Below are 24,899 nucleotides of genomic sequence, written 5' to 3' on the forward strand. Positions count from 1 at the left end.
GGATGGCCTCAAACTCTGTGTCACTGGAGAGGACCTTAGACTCCTGCTCTTCTGCCCCCGGCTCTCCAGTGTGGAGACCACAGCGCACACCACTACTTCTGTTTAGTCGGTGCTGAGAATGGGCGCAGGGCTTCCTGCATGCTAGGCAGGCCCTGCACGGGTTCTCTTCTAACCCATTTGCTACACCTTTGGAGTTTATTTTAGATACTGTTTTATGTATGTAGATAGCTTGCATGTATGTAGCATTGTATGCTTCGCGCCTACAGATGTCAGGAGGGGGCACTGGACCCCTTGGAACTAGAGTTGCAGATGGTTGTGAACCACCATGTTGGTGCTGGGAACCAAACCTGGATCCTCTGGAAAAGGAGCCAGTGCTCTTAACCACTGAGCCATCTCTCTATCTTATTACATGCCCCGGCCACCCTCAGCCCTGCCGTTTTCTTGCCTCTTACCCGAGTGCTGGGTTTTCAGGTGTGTTGCTATGACTGGCCTTAGGCCCCGGTCCATTCAGCAGAGCAGAGCTCCTTTTCCTTCTGGCTCCTCAGGTACTTTCCTCCCTGGGGGCAAAGCTGCACCAACCCTGCTGCAGTCCTGGGGCAGCTGTGGAACCCACTGATGACTTCCACTCTTTGGAGGTTACCTGGGCAGGGGGTACTCAGCGATGCTTACATTGCCCGTCCAGCCGCGCTCTGTGTTGTGACCAGCAACCACCGTGTCTATCCCAGGGTGCAGATTCTCCCACCCAGCCTTAGGGATGCTCCAGACTTCAGGGGCCCCAAAACAGGGGCATTTGCCATATCCCCAGAGCCAGAGCTCTGACCACTACCTATGGGTCTCTAGGTATATACTCTCTGTCCCAGCTCATTGCAAAGGAGACACTCTGGCCCAACCATCACACACTCCCAGGTTTCTAGAAATTCTATGTCCATTTTTTTCTTTTTTCTTTTCTTTTAAGATAGAGTCTCATGTAGCTCAGGATTGCCTGCTAGTCACTGTGTAGCTGAGGATGACATTGAACTTCGGATCCTCTTGTTTCTTCTTCCAGTTGCTAGGAATTCAGGCCTGTACCACCACACCAACTTTGTGGTTACTAGGAAGCAAACCCAGGCCTTCTGCATGTAGGCATTCTGCTGACTGAGCCACACCCCCACAATGTTCCACAAAATCTTCCAAGTTTTTATTACGCTGTATTTAAAATTTTGTATTGTACCATGCATGCACTTTTTTTTTTTTTTTTTTTTTGCCGGCATATATGTCTAAGTACCACATATGTGGGCCTGGTACTGGTGAAGGCCAGAAATGGGTGTTGGATCTCCTGGGACTGGAGTTACAGATGGTTATGAGCCACCATGTAGATTTAGGCATTGAACACAGGTCCTCTGTAAGAGCAGCCAGTACTCTTAACTGCTGAGCTTTCGCTCCGGCCCTGCACTTTATTTTATATGTCTAGGCATGCCGTGGTACATGTGTGGAGGTCAGAGAACAAGTTGCTGAGATTGATTCTCTATTTCCACAATGTGGGTCCTGGGATCAAACTGAGGTCACCAGGCTTGGCCTGCGGTACTCTTATCTGCTGAGCCACCTCATGGCTCAAATTCTACAAGTCCCAAAGCACTTCCTCAGACAGAATGGCTCGGGGTGGAGGTGCTTACAAAGAATGTAGAATGTCAATCATTTAGAAAATATCCCCAGCTATATCACCTGCCTCCTAGAACTTTCCACGGAGTGGTATTGGGCTGGGGGGCGGGGGGGGGCGTGAGTGTCCTTCATGAAGATGACCAGGAACTTCTGATCTTCTGTCTGCGCCTTCCAAATGCTGAGGTCACTGGCATGCGCCTCTGCATCTGGTTTATTATGCCCTGCTTCGATGAAAACTGAACTTTGAGCTTCCTGCATGCTAGGCAAGCTCTCTTCGGACTCAGCCACACTGTAAGGCTCCAGAAGAGACACGTGGAAGTTTTGTGTTTTAGGAGATGCAGCGTAAAAGCTAAGGACGAAGGAGAGTACAGAGAACTCAGGGACAGGAAAGGAGTATCTGTAAGAGCTGAGAGACGAGGCGCAGCTTCTCAAGGACAAAAGTGTATGAAGCGCCTGGCGAGTTGGCTGCACGCGGGGAAGTAGAGGCAGGGGGATTTCTCGGTTCCAGACCAGCCAGGGCTACATAGTAAGACGATATCTAGAAATATCAAAGTGTTAAAAACATGTGTCGCCTTGGTTTGTGAGTGGTCCGAGGAAGCCCACTTTGCGGGTAAAACTGCCGGACGCCCAGGTCTGCTCCGGGTTCGAGGAGACGCCCTGCGGGCCCGTGGCCCCGCCCAGCTCCTGTCCCTGGCTCCGATTGGCTGCTCCTAGGGGCGGGGCTCACGCGCAGATTACGCCGGTCCTTTTCCCGTTGGCAGTAGGGGCGGCGCGAGCCCGGAAGCTGACGGGGGCGGTGGCGGAGGCTCCTCCGGCCGGCCGGGGTTGCAGCTCCGTCCTCCCCACTCGCGGCTCTCCGCGGCCCGTGGCGTGGACAAAGACATGCAGTCCCCGCCCCCGGACCCGCTGGGCGACTGCCTGCGCAACTGGGAGGATCTGCAGCAGGACTTCCAAGGTATCCAGGTGAGTGTCCCTGCGGCCATCCAAGCCCCGAGCCACGTCTCTGTCTCGGGGACAAGGGTCGGGCAGCACTAGGTCATAGGGTAGTTCGGAGGGGTCAGGGGTCGAGGCTCTTCCTCACTTTTCTTCTTAAATGTCCGAAGGCAGCCCAGATTGCCCGCGCGTCTCCGGCGTGCCTGGGCGGGATCCCTTTCTATCGAGATATCTTGACTCTGTGCAAAGGCCTTGAAAACTGATCAGGAATCCTCTGTTGTCCCTCCGTCTCCCCCCTTATCCGATCTGGAACCCGGTCCCCTTCCTAGAGAGCAGTCACCCGGGGCAGAACCCAGCTGGGCCCAGCCTTTTGGGTCAGTCACCCTGCAAACATGCAGCGGGACAACGCCTTCTCCGCCTTTGGCTAATTATGTGCTGAACACTGCAGGGAAGCAAGTTTAGGTAAAAGTCAGGCCTGGTTATGAGAACTCAGCCATTTGAGACGGAGGGACAGCGCCCACCTTGGGACAGGAGGAGGCTTGACCCAGTACGTGCGGCTCTCTCTTGTAGGGAGAGGTGGGCGGGGCAGACTGTATCAGGACCTCCTGGATTGGTAGAGAGACCATTGGAAAACCTCCCATCCAGGATGGTGTTGTTTGTGGCCATTCTGTCTTCATACCAGAGAGAAGGAAGCTGATGCTTCCTGGAAGGCTGTCACTGGGTAGAAGTGACATGCTAGAGGGTGCGGAGGATATGGTAGCCCATTTTGGCATGAGAAACAGACCTAAATAGTGGAGCCTGGCCAACTGGACTCATGTGTCCAGGTTTCCCCAGCCTGCTGGCACTAGAACTCTCCCAAGAGGCTTAGTCAGCTCTGTGTCTCCTAGTTTTGCCATTACTATAATGACCTCAGCCCCTGCCTTGATTTCCCCACACTGCCCCTTGCCCTGTCTTTAGGTTGCAACTTGCAAGGTTCACCCACCAGGGCAAAGTGCTCAGGCCAAAGGTGCTTGCAGGAGGAGAGTGGATAGGAGGGACTGGCTTTAGGGCGGGAAGCCTGATGACCTTTTACCTGAGAAGAGACATCAGGAATGGCTGGGTAGAGACATCATGGATATCCTTATTTTCTATTCTTCCAGGCTGGGTAGGTAGGAGGATCTGAGAAGGTAAGGGGTGGGTTCGGGCAGCCTCTTTGAGAGCAGCAGTTCTCAACCTGTGGGTCATGACCCCTTTGGGGGACTGGATTACCCGTTCACAGGGGTCGCCTAAGAAACATAGATACTTACTTTAAGATTCATAACAGTAGCAAAATTACAGTTAGGAAATAGCAATGAAAACAATGTTGTGGCAGTGTGGGGGGGGGGTGTCACCACAGCATGAGGAACTGTATTAAAAGGGTTGCAGCATTAGGAAGTTTGAGAACCACTGGGCTAGAGAGTACACTTAGAATCCAGATGCCAGAGCTGGGGACAACAGACCTGTTGTTGAGGGCAGGTATCAAGGAGGATATGAGCTTACAGGAAGAAGCCCAGCTCCTGGCTTGCCTCGGGAGCAGAGCAATCTCTGGGAGGTCCCTGAGCAAGCACAGAAAGTTCTACCTCTGGGAGAGTTGGTTCCCTGCCCAGACAGCTCCCCAGTCAAGCCGGTGCCTTCTCCCCATGCTAGGAAACACATCGCCTGTACCGCCTCAAGCTAGAGGAGCTCACCAAACTCCAAGACAACTGTACAAACTCCATCACACGCCAGAAGAAACGGCTCCAGGAGCTGGCCTTGGTGCTGAAAAAGTGAGGGGGGTGACATCTCGCTGGGGGGTGGGGGTTAGCTTGGGGGTTGCCACTGGGCGTCCCCTGGCATGGTTCTTCTACCCTTCTGCCTCGGGCTTTGTTCCTTTTCTCTGTCCCAAAGGGTTCCCACAGGGGTTCCTGCAGGACTTGGGCTCTCCCACCTGCCCTGCCTGACTCCTGCCGTCCTCCCAGATGCAGACCTTCTCTCCCATCCGAGTCCATGGAGGCTGCACAGGAGCTGGAAAACCAGATGAAAGAGCGCCAAGGCCTCTTCTTTGACATGGAAGCCTATCTGCCTAAGAAGAATGGGTGAGCTTTTTCTTCTTCCAGCTCCAGGAGTATGACACCCTAGCACATCTCTCAGTCAGTCATTCCGTCAGTAAAGTAGGCCATGCTGATGGCCTGGCTGTCCGACAGCTCACTGTAGTGGGAGCTCCAAGGGAAATGTTCAGGGATGGACATCTAGCCGCACACTGGGGTTAGACACAGCTTCCCAGTGCAGCCTGAGTCATCTTCAGAGGTAAAGAATGAGCTAGCTCAAGCCTGTGGTCCTAATGCCCTGGAAGCTTAGGCAGGAGGCAGGAGGATGGAGAGTCCAAGGTCCTCTTTCACTACATAGTGAGTTCAAAATTAGCCTGGTCAGCATAGAGTGTTTCAGGCCAGACAGGGCTATATAGTAAGATGCTCCCTCAAACAAAACAAAAACAAAACAAAACATCACCTCCAATGACCCAGGCTGTAGGCAAGCAAGAAATTAGTGATTGGGGGAGGGCACAGCCCATTGTGGGTGGGGCCACCCCTGGGCTGGTGGTTCTGGGTTCTGTAAGAAAGCAGGCTGAGCAAACCATGAGTAAGTAAGTCGGTAAGCAGCAATCTCTCCATGGCCTCTGCATCAGCTCCTGCCTCCAGGTTCCCATACAGTTTGAGTTGTTGCCTCTGCTTCCCTCAGTGGACTGTGATTCAGGATATGTAAGCCAAATAAACCATTTCCTCCTGGACTTATATCTGGTCATGGTGTTTCATCACAGCACGTAACCCTGACTAAGACAGAAACTAGTACCGGGATAGTGTGGCATTGCTGTGGCATCCTTGAGCCTGTTGTTTTGGAGAGAATTGCAAGGGCTTTGGAACTTTGGGCTAGAAAGTCACTGGTTGCTGAGAGCTCAGAGGGTTGTTCTGTTGGAGCCTGGAAGGTATTAAAAGCAGTGCTGGCGATGGAGGCCTGGCTTGGGAAGTTCAGAGGGAGGTTTAAAGATTCTATTGTAGACATTTGCTGTTTAGAATTGAGGTTCTGGGGTTTTGATCAGCTGGGGCTAAAGAATTAGCAGTGATTAAGAAGAAATCGGAACCTGGGTAGTGGTGGCGCATGCCTTTTGTCCTGGCACTCAGGAGGCAGAGGCAGGTCGATCTCTGAGTTCAAGGTCAGTTGGGTCTGCAGAGTGAGTTCCAGGACAGCCAGGACTACACAGAAAAACGCTGTCTTGAAAAGGCAAAACAAAAAGAAACAAAGAAGGAAGAAGAAAGAAGGAGAAGAAGACAACGACAACAAAGAAGAAACAAGCATTATTCGTTGTTGAGGTGAAATCTTTTGGGAAGTGTTTCTATAGTCTGTGTTCCAGAGGCGGCCAATACTGTATGTCCCTCGTGCTAGCACCTGAACTTGGTTATGCGTAAGAGCTTCCCAGGTGGTACTGGTGGTCACGGAGAGCTTGGCACTGTGAGAAGCCAGTTGAGTCTATTAGCAAAGGTGCAGTTTCAGTAGTTGAAGCCCCAGGATTGAAGGAGCCATGGAGAGAAGTTGAGGGTTGGCATCCTAAAGAGAGCCTGGGAGAGGCTATCAGTAAATGTGCTGCCCATTTGCTTCAGGAGATCCCAGCATTTTGGGGATGTCCATGGGATGATCACCCAGGACAGGCGTACCCAGGGGAGCTGGCTTGAGCAGAAGAGTCGGTGTATGTGGGCTGAAGAGGTGGAGTCAGAGAAGTAACCCGGGCCCTTCTGTGGGGCTGAGAAAAGTGGATCCTAGACACTGGATACTGAGCTATTTACACAGCTGGAATTTGGTTTTGTTCCAATTTTTACTATGTGCTGGTCCTTCCCTCTGAAGTATTTATTTGTATCTTATAGGAGCACACAGTAGAAGAGACTTTGAAAGAATATCTTGGGGATTTACAGAGACTTTAGTTTTTAAAAGGAATTTTGTAAATATTTTTTGTCTTGTTTTTTTTTTTTCTTGATACTGGGTTTCTCTGTGTAGTTCTGCATAGAACTCGCTCTATAGCCAAGCTGGCCTTGAACTCAGAAATCTCTTGCTTGCCTCTGACTCCCTAAGCTTAATCCTAACCCTGAGTGCTGGGATTAAAGCCGTGGGCCACCCCACCCCAGAAGGACTTTGTAATTTTTCATAGACTGAACTTTTAAAATGTTTGAGTTTGTAAAGTTTGTACTAATTCCGAGTTTGGTAATTTGTTTCCATGTTGTGATATTTATTAATACAAGATCTTGGGGATGAACAAGAAAGGAAAGGTGATCGTTAAATAGTATTGAGTGTCAAGCTGACAAGGAGTCATTAGTCCTGTCTGAATGGGGACAGAAGCCCTTCTACTGGGCACTGCTGCTTAGTAAAGTGTTGCAGTTACACCTGGAGTGTCTCTGACTGAGGGCAGATGAGCTTCCTCACCAAGGGGGCACACATAAAAGTAGCTTGGTTTTGTTTGTTAGGTTTGGTGGTTTATTTTTTTTAGAGAGGGTCTCTTGTACCCCAGGCTAGCCTCAACTCTGGTCCTCCTGCCTCTACTTCCCAAGTCCTGGGGTTACAGGTATGAGCTTTTATAGGGTGCTAGGCAGCCAAGCCATCCTCCGCCTGGAGTTTTGACGAGAGGCTACTGAGGTGGGAACGAGGTCCAATGTGTGGCTATGTATCAGATGCACTGGAGGGGCTCAGGGCTGAGTTTCTTGAGGTTGAAAAAGCAAAAGAATAAGTCGGGCAGTGGTGGTGTGTGTCTTTAGTCCCAGCACAGACACTTACACATTAAGAGAGAGAAGCTAGGTGGTGCTGGAGCACACTTTCAATCCAGCAGAGGCGTGTGGATCTCTGAGTTTGAGGCCAGCCTGGCCTACAGTGGAATTCCAGAACAGCCAAGGCTACACAGAGGAACCCTGTCTTGAAAACCAAAAATAAAGACAAGATAAAACAAAAACGTACCAAAGAAACAAAACCAAAAAAAAAAAAAAAAAAAAAAAAAATTGATACCATCTGCTGAGATGCCACCAAGGAGTATTCTGGGCTATGGGGAGGGCATCCAGTGCTCTCAAGGTGCTAACACAGGGAGGTCCCATGCAAAACACCACAGACAGACGGAGACACCACCGTTTACCCTGAGGGCAGGATTCAGGAGCAGGCTGAGAGAGGTGTGTCCGGGTACTATGTGAGGTAGGGTCAGTAGCACCCCTAAAGTTTAGATCAGGATACCAAGGCCCCAGGGAACGCAGCAAGCTCTGGACTATGCTGTTTCTTTTTGTCACTGAGGCCTCCTCCTTCCACTCCTTAGGTTGTACCTGAGTCTGGTTCTGGGGAATGTCAACGTGACACTTTTGAGCAAGCAGGCTAAGTATGTGGAGGTTGTCGCCAACGGTTGGGTGTTCTCCATCCACCTCTACCCTGACTTTGGTTGGTGTGGTCTTGGTTTTTGAGTCAACTTCTCCTGGCTGGTCTGTGACCTCTGGGCATGGTGGAGAAGGGACCTCCCCCGCCTCACCCCCACCCCAGGCGCCTGCCCACGGAGGTGCCCCTCTCCCCTCCAGGTTCGCTTACAAAGACGAGTATGAGAAATTCAAGCTCTACCTCACCATCATCCTCATCGTCATCTCCTTCACCTGCCGCTTCCTGCTCAACTCCAGGTGAGCGTCCTGGACTCGGTTTGGGTTGAGCCGGTGTGAGGGGCAAGGCTCTGGTATCAGTTATTTGTACCCCACTCCTCAGGGTGACGGACGCTGCCTTCAACTTCCTGCTGGTCTGGTATTACTGCACGCTGACCATCCGGGAGAGCATCCTTATCAATAATGGTTCCAGGTGTGCATGCTCAGTGGGGTGGGTGGCACCACACACACACACACACACACACACACACACACACACGCTATCTGTGGGATCCGCTGTGCATCACAGGAGTTAACTGCTGCCCTCTTACAGGATCAAAGGCTGGTGGGTTTTCCATCATTATGTGTCCACATTCCTGTCAGGAGTCATGCTGACCTGGTGAGTGACCGAGACCTCGCTCGGCAGGGGAATGGGGTGAGGCAGACGACCCAGGCTCTCATGCCTCCCTTCCTCTGATTTCTCAACAAACTTAGGCCAGATGGACTCATGTACCAGAAGTTCCGGAACCAGTTCCTGTCTTTCTCCATGTACCAGAGTGAGTTTCCTTGCTAGGGAGGGGACAAGGGGGCAGAGAAGCTGGGACCTGGAGCGGGTGTAACATGCTCAACCTGCCGTGATCACCTAGGCTTTGTGCAGTTTCTGCAGTACTACTATCAGAGCGGGTGCCTGTACCGCCTGCGAGCCCTGGGCGAACGACACACTATGGATCTCACTGTAGGTGAGTCAAGTTGGCCCTGCTCTGCAGCCCTGGGGAAATGGGGGTGTGGGAAGGGGCGGAGATTTCCTCAGGAAGGTATCCTGTCCCTTCCAGCCTGGCCACTCTTCAGCTTTTTTCTATCCCCCACAGAGGGCTTTCAGTCTTGGATGTGGAGAGGCCTCACCTTCCTGCTTCCGTTCCTCTTCTTTGGACATGTAAGTCACACTCGGGTGTCTTCCCACGCCTTGGGCTCCAAGCCCCGCTGAACACTACTCTTACTGAACAGACTCCCTCCTTTCTAGTTCTGGCAGCTTTTTAATGCGCTGACATTGTTTAACTTGGCCCGGGATCCTGAGTGCAAGGAGTGGCAGGTGAGCCGGGGGTCCGGAAGGGATGCAAGGGAGATCCATCCCATCCAGGCCTGACCTCGCCTTCCCTACCCCTGCAGGTGCTCATGTGTGGCCTCCCCTTCCTCCTCCTCTTCCTCGGCAACTTTTTCACCACCCTCCGAGTGGTGCATCAGAAGTTCCACAGCCAGCAGCACGGGAGCAAGAAGGATTAAGCTAGATCTGATACCAGCCCCAAAGGGGCTTGTGACCTGTGTGCCAGGTGGGGTGGCAGGTTGGGGTACCCTTTGTGTATAGGGTGTTCCCTTCTGTGCCCCCTGGGCTTCGTGGGCTCTGTGGGCCCTGAGGAAGGCCTGGACCTGGAGCCCAGCTTGCAGGATTTGGGCTCTAGGCCTCAGTAAAGGAAGAGAGGCCTGGAGATGCCTGATGGATTGTGGATGTGTTCTCCCAGTCTGAGAGGGCTTGTCTAACTGAAGCAGATCCCAAGGTTGACCCCATATAAACTCAAGCAAACCGGGAAAATACAGAAAACAACTTTATTCCAAGGGCCAGGTTATTTAAAATTATTTACACTCATTCAAAATCACGTGTTGGAGCTGCACCCCAGCTCTGTGGAGAGAAGAGCCCCTTCTGTACAGCTGCTGAGGACCTAAGGCACCCATCACCCAAAGGTGGGTCCAGTCCCTCTTGCCATGTGCTCTGGGGCTGGGCTGCCTGGTACAATGGACCAGGCTCTGCCTAGGGGCCCAGGAGGGCATCACTCAGGCCAGGAAGAGTCAGTCCCTGGGCCTTGCTGTGTCCAGGCCAGGCAGGAACCACCAGAGGTGGAGGTCGGCAGAAGGAAGTTAAGGAAGTGATTACAGGGAGCGAGGGGTGGGAGGGCGGCAGCTCCTAGCTCCACACATCTAGTGAGTAGCGGCCCTTGGTCATCAGCTTCTTAACATAGTCCACAGCCTGGGTGTGCTCCATGGGCCCAAACTCAGCCACAATGTCATAGAATGTGTTTTGCACATCTTTGGCCATATTTCGAGCATCCCTAGGTGCAGAAGAGGGGATAAGAAGGTGTTGTGGAACTCTGTGGGTAGAGTCACCCTGTGGGTGAGGCCACCCCGTAGGTGGAGCCACCTGGCACCAGTTCCTCCTCAGTCCCTTTTACTCACCCGCAGACATAGATGTGTGCACCGCCTTCGTGGATCAGCTTCCATAGGTGCTCCTTGTCCCTCTTCAGCAGGTGTTGGACGTAGACCTGGGGGAGGGGCAGCTGTGAGCAGGGTCCAGGCCCCACAGCACCACCTTCATGGGGCAGACCCCCCACCCCACCCCCTGCCAGCACAGCTGCCTGCCTCACCTTCTGGGCCTGCTCCCGGGAAAAGGCCACATTAAGCTGCGTGAGGGCACCATCCTTGTGGAAGCGGGCTAGCTCTTCCCGGTATAGATAGTCCTCATCCGAGCGCCGGCAGCCATAGTACAGCAGCGTCTCGCCAACCTCCTTGCCTGGGTAGGGGTGCAGCTATGGTGAAAGGGAGCTCTGGCCTGGCCCCGGCTGACCACAAAACCAGAGCCCCACAGCTTACCTTGCTCTCGAAGCCAGGCTCGCTCCTGGATGAAGCCCATGAAAGGGGCAACCCCAGTGCCGGGGCCCACCATGATAACAGGTGTGGTGGACTTGAAAGGCAAGCGGAACTGAGATTTGCGAACGAACATGGGCACCAGGGCCCGGCGGCCATTCTCTCCTGCTGGTTCCTTGGCCCGAAGCCAGCTGGTGGCCACCCCCTTGTTCACTCGTCCAGACTTCGCTTCGTACTCCACAGCCACGGCACAGATGTGCACGGAGTTGGGGTGGACCTGGAGGAGGGACTGGTGTGAGCCCGGCTTCAACCCCCTAGAGGCCCTTCCTCGGCGGGTATCCAGTGGCCACTGCCTTCCCTGGCACAGCTGGTGCCCTTCACCTTAGAGGATGAGGCAATGGAGTAGTAGCGGGCCTGCAGCCGTGGCAGGAGCTCACACAGGTGGTCGATGGGTGGCCGCAGTGAGGGGTAGTCTTGGAGGATGGCAAGGATGTGCCTTCGGGCCTCCACCACCCAACTCAGGTACAGCTCCTGAGGAGACATGGAAAGGAAGGTGTGGGCAGTGTGTGCGTGCGTGTGCAAGTGTGCATGTGTGTCAGGATGCAGAGACAGAGGGTGCCCAGGCTTACCTTGCCCTCGCCTGAGGATGACGCCATCTTGTGCAGGTGTTCCTGCTCCGAGGGCTCTGAGGCGTACTGTGCCAGCTCATACAGAACGTTGGTGCGTGGTGGGTTAGTGATGTCCAGGTAGTAGGTGAGGGCCGTGCGGTAGGTGGTGGGGCAGGGGAACGGATGCTTCTTGTTTGACTCCTCTGCAGCAGAAGACACATAGGACTGAGTTGGAGGGTCACCCCTTAGATGCTGCAGGCCTTTCTTAGCAGGAAGCTGGCACCCCAGCCTGCTCTCACTTGCCTCGACTCTGAGACAAGGCTTGAGTTTCAGGCCAGGCGGGAAGTGCCCATTATTGGCTTCCAGGTCTTAGAGGAAGCTCAGAGAGAGAGAGAGAGAGAGAGAGAGAGAGAGAGAGAGAGAGAGAGAGAGAGAGAGAGAGAGAGAGGGGGAGGGAGAGTTGTTGGGGGAAGGGGAATGGCCAGCAAGCAGCTCCTGGTTTATGTGTTCTGACTGGAAGTCTCTAAGGGCAGAGGCAGGACTTGGGTAGGTACTAGATTGCCTGGGTCCACAGTGAAAGGCCTTGGGTTACAGCATCCTCTAGCATCTGTGTGCCATGAAGGACCCTATCTAATGGGCACTGAGGGCTGCTGACCCCAGTTCTTGAATTTACCAGTGAGGACGAAGGTCCAGGAGCAGGGACCCAGCAGCCCCACAGCCACTGAGGTAGTTGTGGAGCCCAGGCCTAAGACATAAGACTTGGTTTAGCAGCCCTTGTTCAGGAGGATTTGGTGGCTGGTGGCTTTCCTGGCTACCTGGGGAGTAGGCTGGCTCTGCCTCCTGGTCATGGATGCCCTCTATAGCTATGACAGGGGATGGAGAGCAAGCTAGACCTCTACATATAGGGATGGTGTCATATAGGAAGGCTCAACTTTCAGGCCTAGTCAAGGTCCTCAATTCTGGAACTTACCATCGAGATTGTTTAGAGACATGACGACATCCAGGTCGGCCCCCAGGATCTCCCCAATCTGGTTGACCAGGGTTGAGTCGTTGGCTGGGTACACAGCCACGTGATCTCCAGATTCATACCTAGAGAGAAGTGTGAGGCTCAAGGGGAAGCGAGCAGATGACTCAAGGCAGGCTTGCCACAGGGGAGACGGGAGGCAGCAAGTACCTGATCTTGGAGTCTGAGATGTCCAATTCCAGGTGCATTAGATGCCGCTCAGTGCCTTGGTTCAGCTTCCGGTTGGTGGTGACAGCAGCCAGGAATGGATTCTTGGCATCAAAGGGGCTGATGGGAAGAAAGGAAGTCAGTCATTTTCTTAGGAACTGCTTATACTAATCGCTGAGAGCAAGAACTGGTTGGGAGGCCTCTGAGCCTTCCAGGGACATGATGGAGCGAATCTGGCAAGCGCTGCCCTAGCCCCATAAATATAATGAAATGGGCAAAGCAAAGGGACAGACAGGAAAGCAGGCTGGACCTACAAAACTTGAGACCCTCTGCCTATGGGGGGGTTGGGCCTGAGTGGAAGCTGCCAAGGTCCTGAGATCACTTCGTGCCATTTGCTTTTCACACTCACATTCAGGGCCACAGTGTGGTTAGGAGGGGCAAGAGGAGGAGTCTGGCACAGCAGGATGGCTGGCTTGACTCCAGGTGACCAGGATGACTAGGGAGGGCTCCAGCGTGAATGTGGGCAGCACCCAGAGGTTTGGAAGGGTCAAAGTGAACGATGTGACTTGGACTTTTCTCGTGTATCCCAGGCTTGCCTTGGAACCCGCTATGCAGCCAAGGATAAGATAACTGTGGACTTTCAGTCTTCCTTCCCCCGGGGTGTGCGGGGCCTGCAGGTGTGTGCTACCACACCCAGTCTACGAGGACCTGGGGATGGACCCGGCACTCAACCATTTGAGCTACATGCCCAGTGGTGGTGGAGTCTAAGGAAAAAACGGGACTTGGCTCCTAAGGCCCGAGTCGGGGGAACAGCACCTGTCCCTTGGGTAACTTGTGTCCTTCCAGGTAGTGGATGGCAGAGCGGGCACTGACTCTGGAGGAACATACATCTCCCGGCTGTGGGTACACGAGGGCCCCAGGGCTGTGAGCACCACCCCACTTCCTCCACTCACGGTTTCTGGTTTTCGTAGCTCTTCAGACGGCCCATCTCGCCCGTGTACACCTTGGCTGTGTCCATGTCTTCGTGGACCACGAGCTCGTACTGGCGAATGCTGGGAATGGAAAAACCAAGGCTGTGATCAGGGCTGGGGAGAGGGAAGCTCGGGGTCAGCCAGAGAGACAAAGGGTTTGAGTTAAAGGGGAAGATATGCGACTTAGGAAGTGGGGGACTCTGTAGCAGACATACAGAGAAGCAAAAGGCAAGAGAGGGGCTGAGGCTGACCCCCAAGGGCCTGAGAGGACTAGCTGGCCATGAAGCGCTGGTGGGAGGAAAGCCAGTGTCCTGGTGATGCCACAGGACCCCACCACACCCCCTCACCTTCAGGGAGTCCCTTCACCTATGCCTGAGCTCTTTCCACTCCCACACCTCACTGTGTCCCCAGGACCACCCAGCCCTGGCCCCAGCTGTTGCCTTCCACTTACCTGGACTCCTCCCCAGTGGCTTCCACCCCAAAGAACTCGCACACAGCTGGCCAGAACTGCTCCCTCCATGTGATGAAATCTTCTTCCAAGCTGGAGAGAGAGAAAGGCGAGGGTCAGCCAGACTAGCCGCCAGGCTGCTCTCACCTCTGCTACAGTGAGAGGGTGGCCCATATGCCAGGTTAGGACCCACGAAACTGGGGTGTGGCACTCACTTCCCGTCATCATCTCCAAGGCCCAACTCGAAGATGCGCTGGGCGCCAAGCTGCTCCAGCCGCTGGTCCACATACTTGCCCATGGCATTGAAGTGCTCGTAGGTCTTGTTCCCAAGACCAAATACCTGCGTGGACGACAGGGGAGGCTCTGAGGCCAGGGCTTCAGACCACCGGGTGGGATCCGATGTCCTTGGGGTGGACTGTATTGGGAGCCTGGCTCTATGGGCCCTGGAGAACAGCTGATAACTTCATTTAGGAAGCCTGCAGCCCAGCGGTAGCTCCTTTTCCCACCAGCCTTATGTCTCAAAACCCAGCTTAGCTGGAGGCTCCAGTCCTCCTGGCTTGGCCAAATTACAGTTTTGGCCTTTTCGTCCGGCAACCAATGTCCCTGGGGATCAGCTGGCCGCATGGGAGGAGCCGCTCTGGGTGAGGCTCCAGCAGAGTAAGGATCAGGCCCATTGCTGGAAGCTACCTGCCTTGTCAAAGTGTGGAGGAACAGAGGGGGGCAGTTTGCACAGGAGAAGCCTGGTGTTCTGGGGAGCTGCCCCAGGCCAGCATGCGCCCACAGGATTCTGTGGAGACTCACAGCAAACTTGACCCCAGTGAGGTCCACGTCAGTCTCCTGTAGCCAGTCATAGAAGTCCTGCGCGTTGTCGGTGGGGTCACCCTCTCCGTATGTGGCCATGCAGAAGACGACCAGGGACTTGTCGATCTCAGGCAAGCTGCTCAGGTCGGCCTAGAGAGACAGGGGTATCACCACCGCGGCCTGAGCCCACAGCCGAGGAGCAGAGTGGCAGGTGGGAAGGCTAGCCATGAAGTTCTTCGTGCATCTCCCAGCAACTTAAAACCAAGTCTGGAGATGGACGAAGATGCCTGTGGCAGTTGTGTGTGGAGCAAGCATTCAGGGGAGGGAGGCTCAGAGACAAAGTGCACCCTAGTCTCTTCTGCTGGACAGTGGGTGTGTCCACACTGCAGACCTAATATGGAAATCAAAGAGGCAACCCCTAGGCCACCTGCTCCCTTCCTTCTACCTCTGGTTGGTGGCAGTTTTGTGTGCTCCACAGAGCGAGCCCGTGTAAGGGAATGGGGTTGGCAGGACCGGTGAGCTGGCGGACGCTCCCTCCTGGCCCTAACCCTTAAGGACATGGATTAGGTCTGTCATATCCTATACTGGCTTACAAGGAACAGCATGGGCAGGATAATGCATGGATGAGAAGGGACTCCACTGCCCCTAACTGTAGCCTTTCCTGAGCCCACCGTGACTCTGTCCCCAGTCTTCCTCAGCTTTAATGTATGTTACTAAGAGCTCAATGGAAGGCAGGCTTAGAGCTCTTTGAGATGACCCCATCCAACACCTTTCATAGGCAGGGAAGTGGCACCCTAGGGTCCCTCACACTTGAGCAAAAAGGTGGGACACACTCACCAAATCATATTCTTCAGGGTCTGCAGACATGCCCCGCATCCCATAGCGGTGGGCATCCTTGGACAGCCGGTTGGCAAACTCCTCAGCGGTTCCCGTCTGGGAGCCATAGAATACGATAATGTTCCTTCCCTGAGGAAGAAGGCAGACACACAGGTCAGTAAGGGGGCCAAGGGACACAGGGCAGGCTTGGTAAGTGGAGCTCTCTAAAGGGTCCCCTCTCTCCTGGCTGTCACAGATGCTATGACAGAAGAGGACAGACATCACCCGGAAATGCCAGCTGCAGTCAAAGTAGCTCACGCTCATTATCCAAGGTCATACACTGAGTGTGAGAAGGGAAGGTGAGGGCCGGAGCGATGGCTCAGGGGTTAGGAGCACCAGCTGCTCTTCCAGAGGTCCTGAGTTCAAACCCCAGTAAACCACATGGTGGCTCACAACCATCTGCAATGGGATCTGGTGTGTCTGAGGACACTGACAGTGTACTTACATACATAAAATAAAATTTAAAAACAGGGAAAGTGATTGGGAAAGTGTGGACAGCAGACCTCCATCCGACAGTGGATGTGATCCTTTGGCATCTGTGTGTGTGGGGGGGGGGGGTCTATGATCCCTATTTACAAGACACCAAAATCTGCAGAGCTAAAGTCTCTTGTAATAACACAGTGAGGTAGAGGCTGGAGGCTCAGTGATTGAAAGCAGTTGCTGCTCTTGAGAAGGACCCAAGTGCAGTCCCTCCATCCATGCGGGGAGCCCACTTGTGAGCTATAGCTCCAGGGATCTAATGGCCTCCGGCCTCAGTGGACACCTGCTGTACAACCCTTCTCCACAGACATACTTAAAAATAATAAAATTAAGCCAGGCAGTGGTGGCACATACCTTTAATCTCAGTACTCAGGAGGTAGAGACAGGCAGATCTCTGAGTTCATGGCCAGCCTACTCTATAGAGTGATTTCCTGAACAGCTAGGGCTACCCAGAAATGCTGTCTCAAACCATCTCCCCCAACAAAAATAACAAGAGATCGTAAAACAGGCATTTTCACAGAAGCTACTGCATATATCCTTCATACTTTTCGACTAAAAAAAATATATAATCTTATGTGTATGTATGTGGACATCATGTATATTTAGGGAGGCCAGAAGTATTTGATCCCCTAGAACTGGAATTACATACAGATGGTTGTGAGCCTCCATGTGGAGGCTGGGAATTGCTTCTGTACAAGAACAGTAAGTATTTTCTTTTTTTAAAGACTTATTTACTTTTTTATTGTATATGAGTACATTGTTGCTGTCTTCAGACACACCAGAAGAGGGCATCAGATCCCATTACAGATGGTTACTGGGACTTGAACTCAGGACCTCTGGAAGAGCAGCTGGTGCTCTTAACTGCTGAGCCATCTCTCCAGCCCAAATATTTTCAATCACTGAGATATCTTATCCTCTTTTAAATTTCTAGGTAGGGTGTTACTATGGGAGCCCAGGTTGGCCTTAACTTGTGATTTTCCTGCATTAGCCTTCTCAGTGCTGGGATTACAGGTATATATATCACCATACCTGGCTTTCAGTATACCAGTTTTGTGTGTGGTGTGTGTGTGTGTGTTCATGTGTTAGCAGGTACCCGGAGCCCTGAGGACCGCGCTGGGGTCATCCCTCAGGTGCCCTCACTGGTCTGGAGCTCACTGCTTAGGCTATGCTTGTTGACCAGTGAGCCACAGGAACCCAGGACTGTGACTACAGACATGTGCTACCAGGGCTGGCTTCTTACGTGGGTTCTGGCAAATAGACTCAAGATTGTAAACTGTGATAATAAGGGAGTAGGTGCTTTTACGTTTCAGTTTATCCAAGGAAAGCAAGAGCAGGGCCTGTGTGCTGTGGTAAGACGAAGATGCCCTTAGCATTCTGACCTGCTCAGTTCCAGTAGCCTTCAGGCCTCCTGTCAGGAAGCCAGGCCCTCTCCCCCTTGGTACCCAGCAAAGCAAAGTCTACTAAAAGCAGAAACAGGAATCTCACCGTTTTCTTCATCTTTTCCACAAAGCTGCTTTCTTTGACAGGTGAGGCCCTGAAAAACAAGACAGTCTGATGGGGACAGATGCGGCTGTTCCAGGATGGGTGTGACAGGCTGTGCTACCTGTGGCAAATGTATCACCTGTCTAGACCCTAGTGGTGAAGCCAACAGCTGGGAGTGATGAAATCACACCTTTGTGTCCTCGAACCATCAGTGAGTTTGCAGCAATCCGTCAGCCTTAGGACAGCTCGAGTCTGACCTGGTTATTTGCCTATGTTCTCCTTCCCAGTGTCTGGCTCTTCTCTCCCTCTCCATCCGCTGTTCCTTTCTTCCTTTGCCTCATCTCAGGCAGACAGGGCAGAAGCTGAAAGATGCTCTAGATCTAGCCTGAGACAAGTGAACCAATAGGAGATTCCATGTGTGCTGTGGTGGTGGTGGGGGGCTGTGCATGCAGAGATAGCCCAGCAATTAAGAGGGCTTGATCCTCAACTATGAGGATGAGAGTTTGCATCCAGCATCACATGATGTACTGGCTGGTTTTGTGTCAATTTGACACAAGCTGGAGTTATCACAGAGAAAGGAGCCTCCCATGAGGAAATGGCTCCATGAGACCCAGCTGTAAGGCATTTTCTCAATTAGTGATCAAGGGGGAGGGCCCAGCCCATTGTGGGTGGAGCCATCCCTGGGCTGGTAGACCTGGGTTCTATAAGAAAGCAGGCTGAGCAAGACATGGGGAAGCAAGCCAGTAAGTGACATCCCTCCATGGCCTCTGCACCAGCTCCTGCTTCCTGACCTGCTTGGGTTCCAGTCCTGACTTCCTCTGGTGATGAACAGCAGTGTGGAAGTGTAAGCTGAATAAACCCTTTCCTCCCCATCTGGCTTCTTGGTCATGATGTTTGTGTAGGAACAGAAACCCTGACTAGGACACATGACAAGCTGGACATCCTGTGCACCCTCCAGCTCACATGTGTACACAGCTACATATACTTACACAAAATAAAGCTTAGAGCACTTGAGGTGACTTCTGACCTCTATATACCTGTACATCATGTGCATGAGCACAAACCCATTTTCATACAGACACAAATACAAGCTCATGAGAAAATAAAAACAATTAAAAATGGGAAGCCACCTGTGGTGGTGGCTCAGGCCTTTAATCATAGCACTTGGGAGACAGAAGCAGGTGGATCCCTGAGTTCGAGGCCAGCCTCATGAACGGAGAGTTCCAGGACAGCCAGGGCTACACGGAGAGACCGTTTCAGAAAACAAAAAGTGAGAAGCCCCAAGTAGAGACTGGTGTGAGTGAAGGTGTTCTAGAAGGAAACCCAACTCTTACTTCTCTGGTCAAGTCACTGCACACTTATGAGTGGACAAACAGACCTGATGCCCCCTGGACTTGGCCTGGCCTTCTCTGAACCGTCCCACCAACCCCTGCTGTCCTTCAACACATTTGAGCTTCCCCAGAGCAACTTCTCCCTGCCTCCCCTAAACATCAAGGTCACTGTCATAACAGGGCACTTCCCTCCACATGTGCAGTTTGCTCCCCTTGAGGACTAGCTGTAATGGCTTAAGAGGAGTGCCTGGCACTCTGCACACAATTCATGGTCTCCCACCCAGCATCTGGCAGGCAGAGGTGGACAGCAGCCTCTGGGGACGTTTCCCACTCCCTCTCCGCTCTGGGATTAGAATCCAGTGCCTGGCTTTTCTCAAAAGACAGATGTTTCCATAGGAACCACATCTCCAGCCCTGGCACGCAGGGCAGGGCACCATGCCAGGTGCTGAGGGTGGGGACTAGAACGTGCCATCTCTGTCTTCCAAGGGCCTGTCCTGTCCCTGAGCTGGAGCCCAGGAGAATTATAGAGGAAGAAGAGCCACGTCAGAGGCAGAGCTGGCTGCAAATCTAGGCTCTGTCACCAGATAGGCATGTGATGGACATCCCAGCCCCAGTCTCTGAAGGCCTTAGCCACTTACTGAACTTCATTCTGAAGTATCTCCTGAATCCTGCCAGGCACCTGGAACTTGGATGATACTCAAGGGGACAAAGGTCTTCTTGGAAAGTCAATGGCTATATGGGCCAGTCTGTGATTTCATCTGAAATCATCCAGCTGCCTAAGGTGGCACATTGCCACAGTGGTGTGAGAGCCCAGAGCCAGAGAGACAGGAAAGGCTGGGCTCCATTCTTAAAAGCTAAAGCAGAAGGCTCCCAAGGGCCCCAGCTATGATCCACATGGCTGGGGCTGGGCTGTCAGGGCCTGAGGCTGGTGTCCTGCTGTACGTGAAAGGGACCAAACTCCAGGCCAGTGGGCTCTGGCCATGGTAAGGTAAAGACCCTAGACAGGTTTACCTGGAAATATTTACTCACCCTTGACCCTGGGAGAAAAGGCCATGTACTGTGTACTTCGTGTGTGTGTGTGTGTGTGTGTGTGTGTGTGTGTCTGTGTGTGTGTCTGTGTGTCTGTGTGTGGTTTTTTTTGCGGGGCAGGTGTCAACCTCTGGTGTTTCTCAGGTGCTGTCCACCTTTGTTCAGACAACGTCTCTCTCACTTGCCTGGAGCTCACCACACTGCTTAGGCTGGCTGGACACCAAGCCCCAGGGACCTGCCCTCCCAGCGTCAGGATTACAAGCCTACCTCAATGCACAGCTTTTTAATATAGGTTCAGGGGACCAAACTCCTGTCCTCATGCATGTGTAGCAAGGACTTAACCAGCCAGCTCCCCGCCTACACCTAAACACCTCTGAGGCCCACCCTGTCCTTTAATCAGTGCTGCTTTGGCCCTGGGGACAAGGACTCTCCATCTGCTTTTCCTCACTCATTGGAATCCAGTGGGAATCCTCTGGGCAAATAGAGTCAGAGGGCCCTGCTTCTGGACAATCACAGGATGTCTCTCCTGGGCGCCCTTCTTGCCTGGGAGCAACTCCCAGCCAGCTCCAGGAAGCAGATCTGGTAGCACCCACCCAGAGAGTCACCTAACAGCAGGCCATTTGACCCCAGCCCCAGGAGCTGCCTCTCCCTTGGGCTACCCAGACATCTGAACTAGGGCGGGAACTGACCTGCGCAGGATGGGCTCTTCTGGCGGAGATGAGTATGCACACCCCATGGTGCCCCTGTTCCCAACAGGGATTAAAGGAAAAGGAGGGTCCCACACTGAGCTCTGTTGCTGCCGGCTGTGAGCGGACAGAACGGAAGTTCAGGTCTGTCCATTCTCAGTGTGATGGGGTAGGCTGCTTGGGCCCAGAGACTTTGAAAGTGCCACCAGACACCCCAGAAGTCCTCTCAGAATCCTTCCGCACCTCTGCTTGCCTCTGTCCCCATGAGCCTGTGAACTCTGCAACATCTGGCAGCTCCAGCGGGACTCGGGACTGAGACTGCAGCCTCCCATGATCCCCTGCGGCTGGGGTAACACCCCCCCCCACACACACACCAAGGACTGAGGGAAAGCGAGAACCTTTCCACAACCCCCCCACCCAGTTGCCTTGGTAACTGTTTATATCAGCGCCCTGCTCCCCACACCCTCCCCCTTTCCCATTAGAAGAAAAAAAGGATTGAGAACAAAGCTGTCCCAGCCCCAACACAGAGACTTGTGCAGGTTGTAACAATAAGCCAGCCTTCTGCTGCAAGAGCCCCTAAAGAGACACTGGGGCGCTGTCACTCAGGCACGACCTGGTTACTACAGGGAGATATGCTTTTCCTTCCTGCCCCATGCAATGGGGAAAGCAAACACAAGGTCGCATGTCTTAGGAAGCCCCTTTCTCGGGACCCAGGCAAAGACCCCAGAGCACTGTGCAGGTGGCGGCTGGTCCAAGCTGTGGGAGCCAGACACCACATGGCTCCACAGCAGAGACTGAAAGGTTCCAATTAGAGCCCCCCACCCACCCAAGCCCTCCACTGGGATCAGGCGCCTCTGAAGTCAGCTGCAGGCCACCAGAGTGGGCAAGAAGGGGGGGGGGGTGGACAGAGAAGGCTGAGTCACTGGGAGAACCCAGATGCCTCAAGGGGGTGCATTTTTTCTCTCCAGTCCCAGGCAAGGAGGAGAAGCACTTCTGAAAACTGAGGCAACTCAAATCTCATGTTCTGTTTGGTAGAACAGATTGCTGCCTGGGGAGGGACCTGGGGAGGGAACTGGGGAGGGACCTGGAGAGCTGCTTTTGAACTTGCAGAACCTGGCTGTCTGGTGACTAATGTCTCAGGGCCACAGGGTTAACAGGCAGAAAGGGCCATGAGAATGGTGGCAGAAGGGGACAGCAGTTTCCCTCAGGATCGATGACCAGCTTCTGCTACCAGAATGTCTGTGTGGAGCTGAGAGAAAAATGGTGGGTACTGTCCCCACAGGGTCACCCCTGGGGGAGCCACTTCAAAGGGAGCTAGGAGCTAGCTAAGGGTGGAGCTGACAGAGGCTTCAGGCCAAATCCTAGCACCTCCCCCCCAGACTGGGCAGGGGAAGGGGAAGGGGTGTTTCCCACCCTCTCAGAGAAGAAGGGGAGGGATTGTGAGAGAGGGTGTCTGGGGGGGGGGGGGAAGGGGGCAGAGATTGGGTGTAAAGTGAATTTAAGAAAAGGGCTGGGCCAGGTGGTGATGCATATCTCTAATCTCAGCATTTTATAGGCTGAGAGAAGAAAGAGTTCAAGGCCAGCCTAGACTACAGAGTAAGTTTGTCTCAAAAAAAAACAAAAAAAAGTTAGATTAGATGTATAGCTCAGTGGGCAGAGTAGTTTTCTACCACAGATGATTAGGAGATATATAAACACACACAGACACACACACCCCAGTGCTTCCTGGAGACAGGAAGAATCAGAGTTCACTGTCATCCACTACAAAGGTATATATCAAAGGCTAGCCTGAGCTAATGAGACAACAAAAGAAAAGGAAAACAAGACCCAGGACCACTGTGCTGGCTAATTTTGCTGACTCACACAAGGTAATGCCATTCATCTGACAGGCAGGAACCCCAGCGGAAAAAAGTGCCTCAGTAAGATCTGGCTGTAGGCAAACTTATAGGGTGTTTTCTTCATTAGTGACTGAGACGGGAGAACCTGGTACCCTGTGAGTGGGGCCAGCCCTGGGCTGGGGGTCCCGGGTTCTAGAAGAGCTCAGGCTAAGCAAGCCCCGAGGAGCACGCCAGTGAGCAAAACTTCTCACCCACCAGAAGGCTGGTTAATAGCCTGGTGACCTTTTGGGCTATCTGTGTGACAGAGACCACACCAGTTCCTCCCTAGACTCTTACTCTACAGAACCTATTTTTATGAGACTTTATCACATGTACTTAAATCTCCAGATCCCATTTTTATGGAAGATGTCCCATGGACTTTACAAAGAGTTCCAACGTAGTCAGGTCTTAAGCTTTATTGTGTAGACGGGATTGAGTTAATTCTCTCCAGAGGGTTTTCACTGTATCCTGCTATGCGTAAATCTGCCTATAAATAAACTATGTGGGGTCAGACTCCCTACGTTCAAACCAACCCTGGCTGCTTAGCTGTGAACCACTTTTCTTTCCTCTTGTAGATCATTACTCTGCTGGCGGTGGTGTCCTAGACCTCTGCACCCCTGTAGCCTCTGCTTCAGCTCCTACCTACAGATTCCTCCCTGTTTGGGTTCCCACCTTGGCTTCTTCAAGGGACTGTGGTTCAGGATCTGCAAGCTAAATAAACCCTTCCCGACAAGCTCCTTTTGGCTGTGGTGTCTCATCACAGCAGTAGAAACTCTGAGGAGGACAGCAATGAAATGACTTAGTGGGCTCATGTGCTTTTATTCAAGTTATCCCGAGCAAGCCACATCTGGAGTGTCAACAGGAAGGGCAGAACCCACTTGATCAGAGAGCAGAAAGATGCAGGTGACCTCAACAGGTGACAGCAGAGGCCACAGACCAGTGCTTGCAGAGGGGCCTCTTCTAGCCACTTCTGGGTCAAACACTGTTCCCTGCCCACCCTTCACATCACACAGCTGCCTCTCTCTCTCTCTCTCTCTCTCTCTCTCTCTCTCTCTCTCTGTTTTTTTGAGACAGAGTTTCTCTTTGTAATAGCTCTGGCTATCCTGGAACTCTCTCTATAGAACAGACTATCCTTGATCTCCCAGATACCTACCTGCCTCTGCCTCCCAAGTGCTAAAATTAAATGCATGGGCCACCACACCTAGCTTTTTTTCTCTCTCTTAGAGAAACATTTTTTTTTTTAGATTTATTTATTTTAGTATTTTATATGTATGGGTTTCTTATTTGCACATATCTGTGCCCTCTGATATTAGAAGACGGCATCAGGTCCCTTGGGATTGTGAGCCACCATGTGGATGCTGGGAATCAAACCCATATCCCCTGTAAGAGTAGCCAGTGCTCTGAACTGCTGAGTAAGCCCTCCAGCCATGCCTTTTTCTTTGAGAAACACATCTTAGTGATCACAGGTGCAAGGCCATTTGTATAAAAAGGGTGTCCCTGACAGGGAGAGCTAAGAGCCCCCTCCATGGACCTCCATCTGCTGACGCTGCCAAGATAAAAACAGACGTAAGAGCTGCCTACAGCCTTGACTCCAGGCGGTGCTGCAGCGATTTTAAAGGAGAGCAGATCCCAAAATAAAGGTCACTTAAGGAACTGAGAGTCTTTGCGGCTTTTCTAAACAAGCCCCAGAGGGGCACGATCAGCCAAACTGTAGGAAACTACGAAACAACGGGCTGGAGTTTCTTTCACAAGTAACTTCATGGGTGAGTCAGGAATGGACAGAAGCCAAGAACAGACATGGAACCCATCCTGAGTTCAGGAAGAGGTGCTGTCCTCAGACAGGCAGGCAGCACTGGGGATCGACCTACAGCTGCGAGGCTAGCAGTGGGATGTTTTGGGGCGATGGGACATTGCTGTCTATAATTCTAACTACATAAATGTACGCATGTCAAGACTAAACCATGTGGCTGTCCAGACGACTCCGTGGGTAAAGGCCATTGCTGCCAAGCCTGATGATCTGAGTTCAATCCCTGGAACCTGTGTGTATAGCTAAAAAGGTTTTAGAACTTGGGGGGTGGTGGTGACTCCAAGGTAGAGCACTTGCTGAGCATGCACAACCCTGGGTTCCATCCCCAGCACTGAAAGAAAAACCGAGAAGAGGGATTTTATTATATACTAATTATACTTGAATATACCCTATTCCCCTCCACAAAGAGAGACACGTGATTGTAATTGTAATTGTAATCAATTACAATAAATGGGTTTCAGATACTGAATTTTAAAAGCCTAAAG

The 24,899-nt window shown here is 52.6% G+C and overlaps 2 protein-coding genes across 2 annotated transcripts in view; one reads left to right on the top strand and one right to left on the bottom strand.

The window, feature by feature from the left end:
- The first annotated feature begins 2,414 nt into the window (after nucleotides 1-2,414).
- On the top strand, nucleotides 2,415-9,805 carry TMEM120A (transmembrane protein 120A). The gene is made up of 12 exons (XM_080940629.1): nucleotides 2,415-2,601; nucleotides 4,237-4,355; nucleotides 4,548-4,664; nucleotides 7,907-7,966; nucleotides 8,160-8,255; nucleotides 8,338-8,427; nucleotides 8,548-8,613; nucleotides 8,709-8,770; nucleotides 8,861-8,953; nucleotides 9,083-9,147; nucleotides 9,235-9,303; nucleotides 9,381-9,805. Exons 1-12 carry the CDS (start codon nucleotides 2,521-2,523, stop codon nucleotides 9,492-9,494), a joined length of 1,032 nt encoding a protein of 343 aa, XP_080796755.1. The 5' UTR covers nucleotides 2,415-2,520; the 3' UTR covers nucleotides 9,495-9,805.
- The window catches only part of POR (cytochrome p450 oxidoreductase), a 47,970-nt gene continuing 32,872 nt past the window's right edge, over nucleotides 9,802-24,899 (bottom strand). Inside the window, exons 3-16 of the mRNA XM_080940628.1 lie at nucleotides 17,688-17,736; nucleotides 15,684-15,812; nucleotides 14,847-14,996; nucleotides 14,261-14,385; nucleotides 14,049-14,138; nucleotides 13,580-13,678; nucleotides 12,630-12,746; nucleotides 12,426-12,544; nucleotides 11,477-11,658; nucleotides 11,229-11,378; nucleotides 10,854-11,124; nucleotides 10,628-10,773; nucleotides 10,440-10,525; nucleotides 9,802-10,315 (exon numbers count right to left, since the gene is read on the bottom strand). Coding sequence (XP_080796754.1) covers nucleotides 10,171-10,315; nucleotides 10,440-10,525; nucleotides 10,628-10,773; nucleotides 10,854-11,124; nucleotides 11,229-11,378; nucleotides 11,477-11,658; nucleotides 12,426-12,544; nucleotides 12,630-12,746; nucleotides 13,580-13,678; nucleotides 14,049-14,138; nucleotides 14,261-14,385; nucleotides 14,847-14,996; nucleotides 15,684-15,812; nucleotides 17,688-17,736 — 1,858 coding nt within the window. The 3' untranslated portion in view covers nucleotides 9,802-10,170. The remainder of the gene's footprint in view (nucleotides 10,316-10,439; nucleotides 10,526-10,627; nucleotides 10,774-10,853; nucleotides 11,125-11,228; nucleotides 11,379-11,476; nucleotides 11,659-12,425; nucleotides 12,545-12,629; nucleotides 12,747-13,579; nucleotides 13,679-14,048; nucleotides 14,139-14,260; nucleotides 14,386-14,846; nucleotides 14,997-15,683; nucleotides 15,813-17,687; nucleotides 17,737-24,899) is intronic.

The sequence above is a fragment of the Micromys minutus genome (assembly GCF_963924665.1).
Source record: "Micromys minutus genome assembly, chromosome: 29".
Lineage (NCBI taxonomy): Eukaryota > Metazoa > Chordata > Mammalia > Rodentia > Muridae > Micromys > Micromys minutus.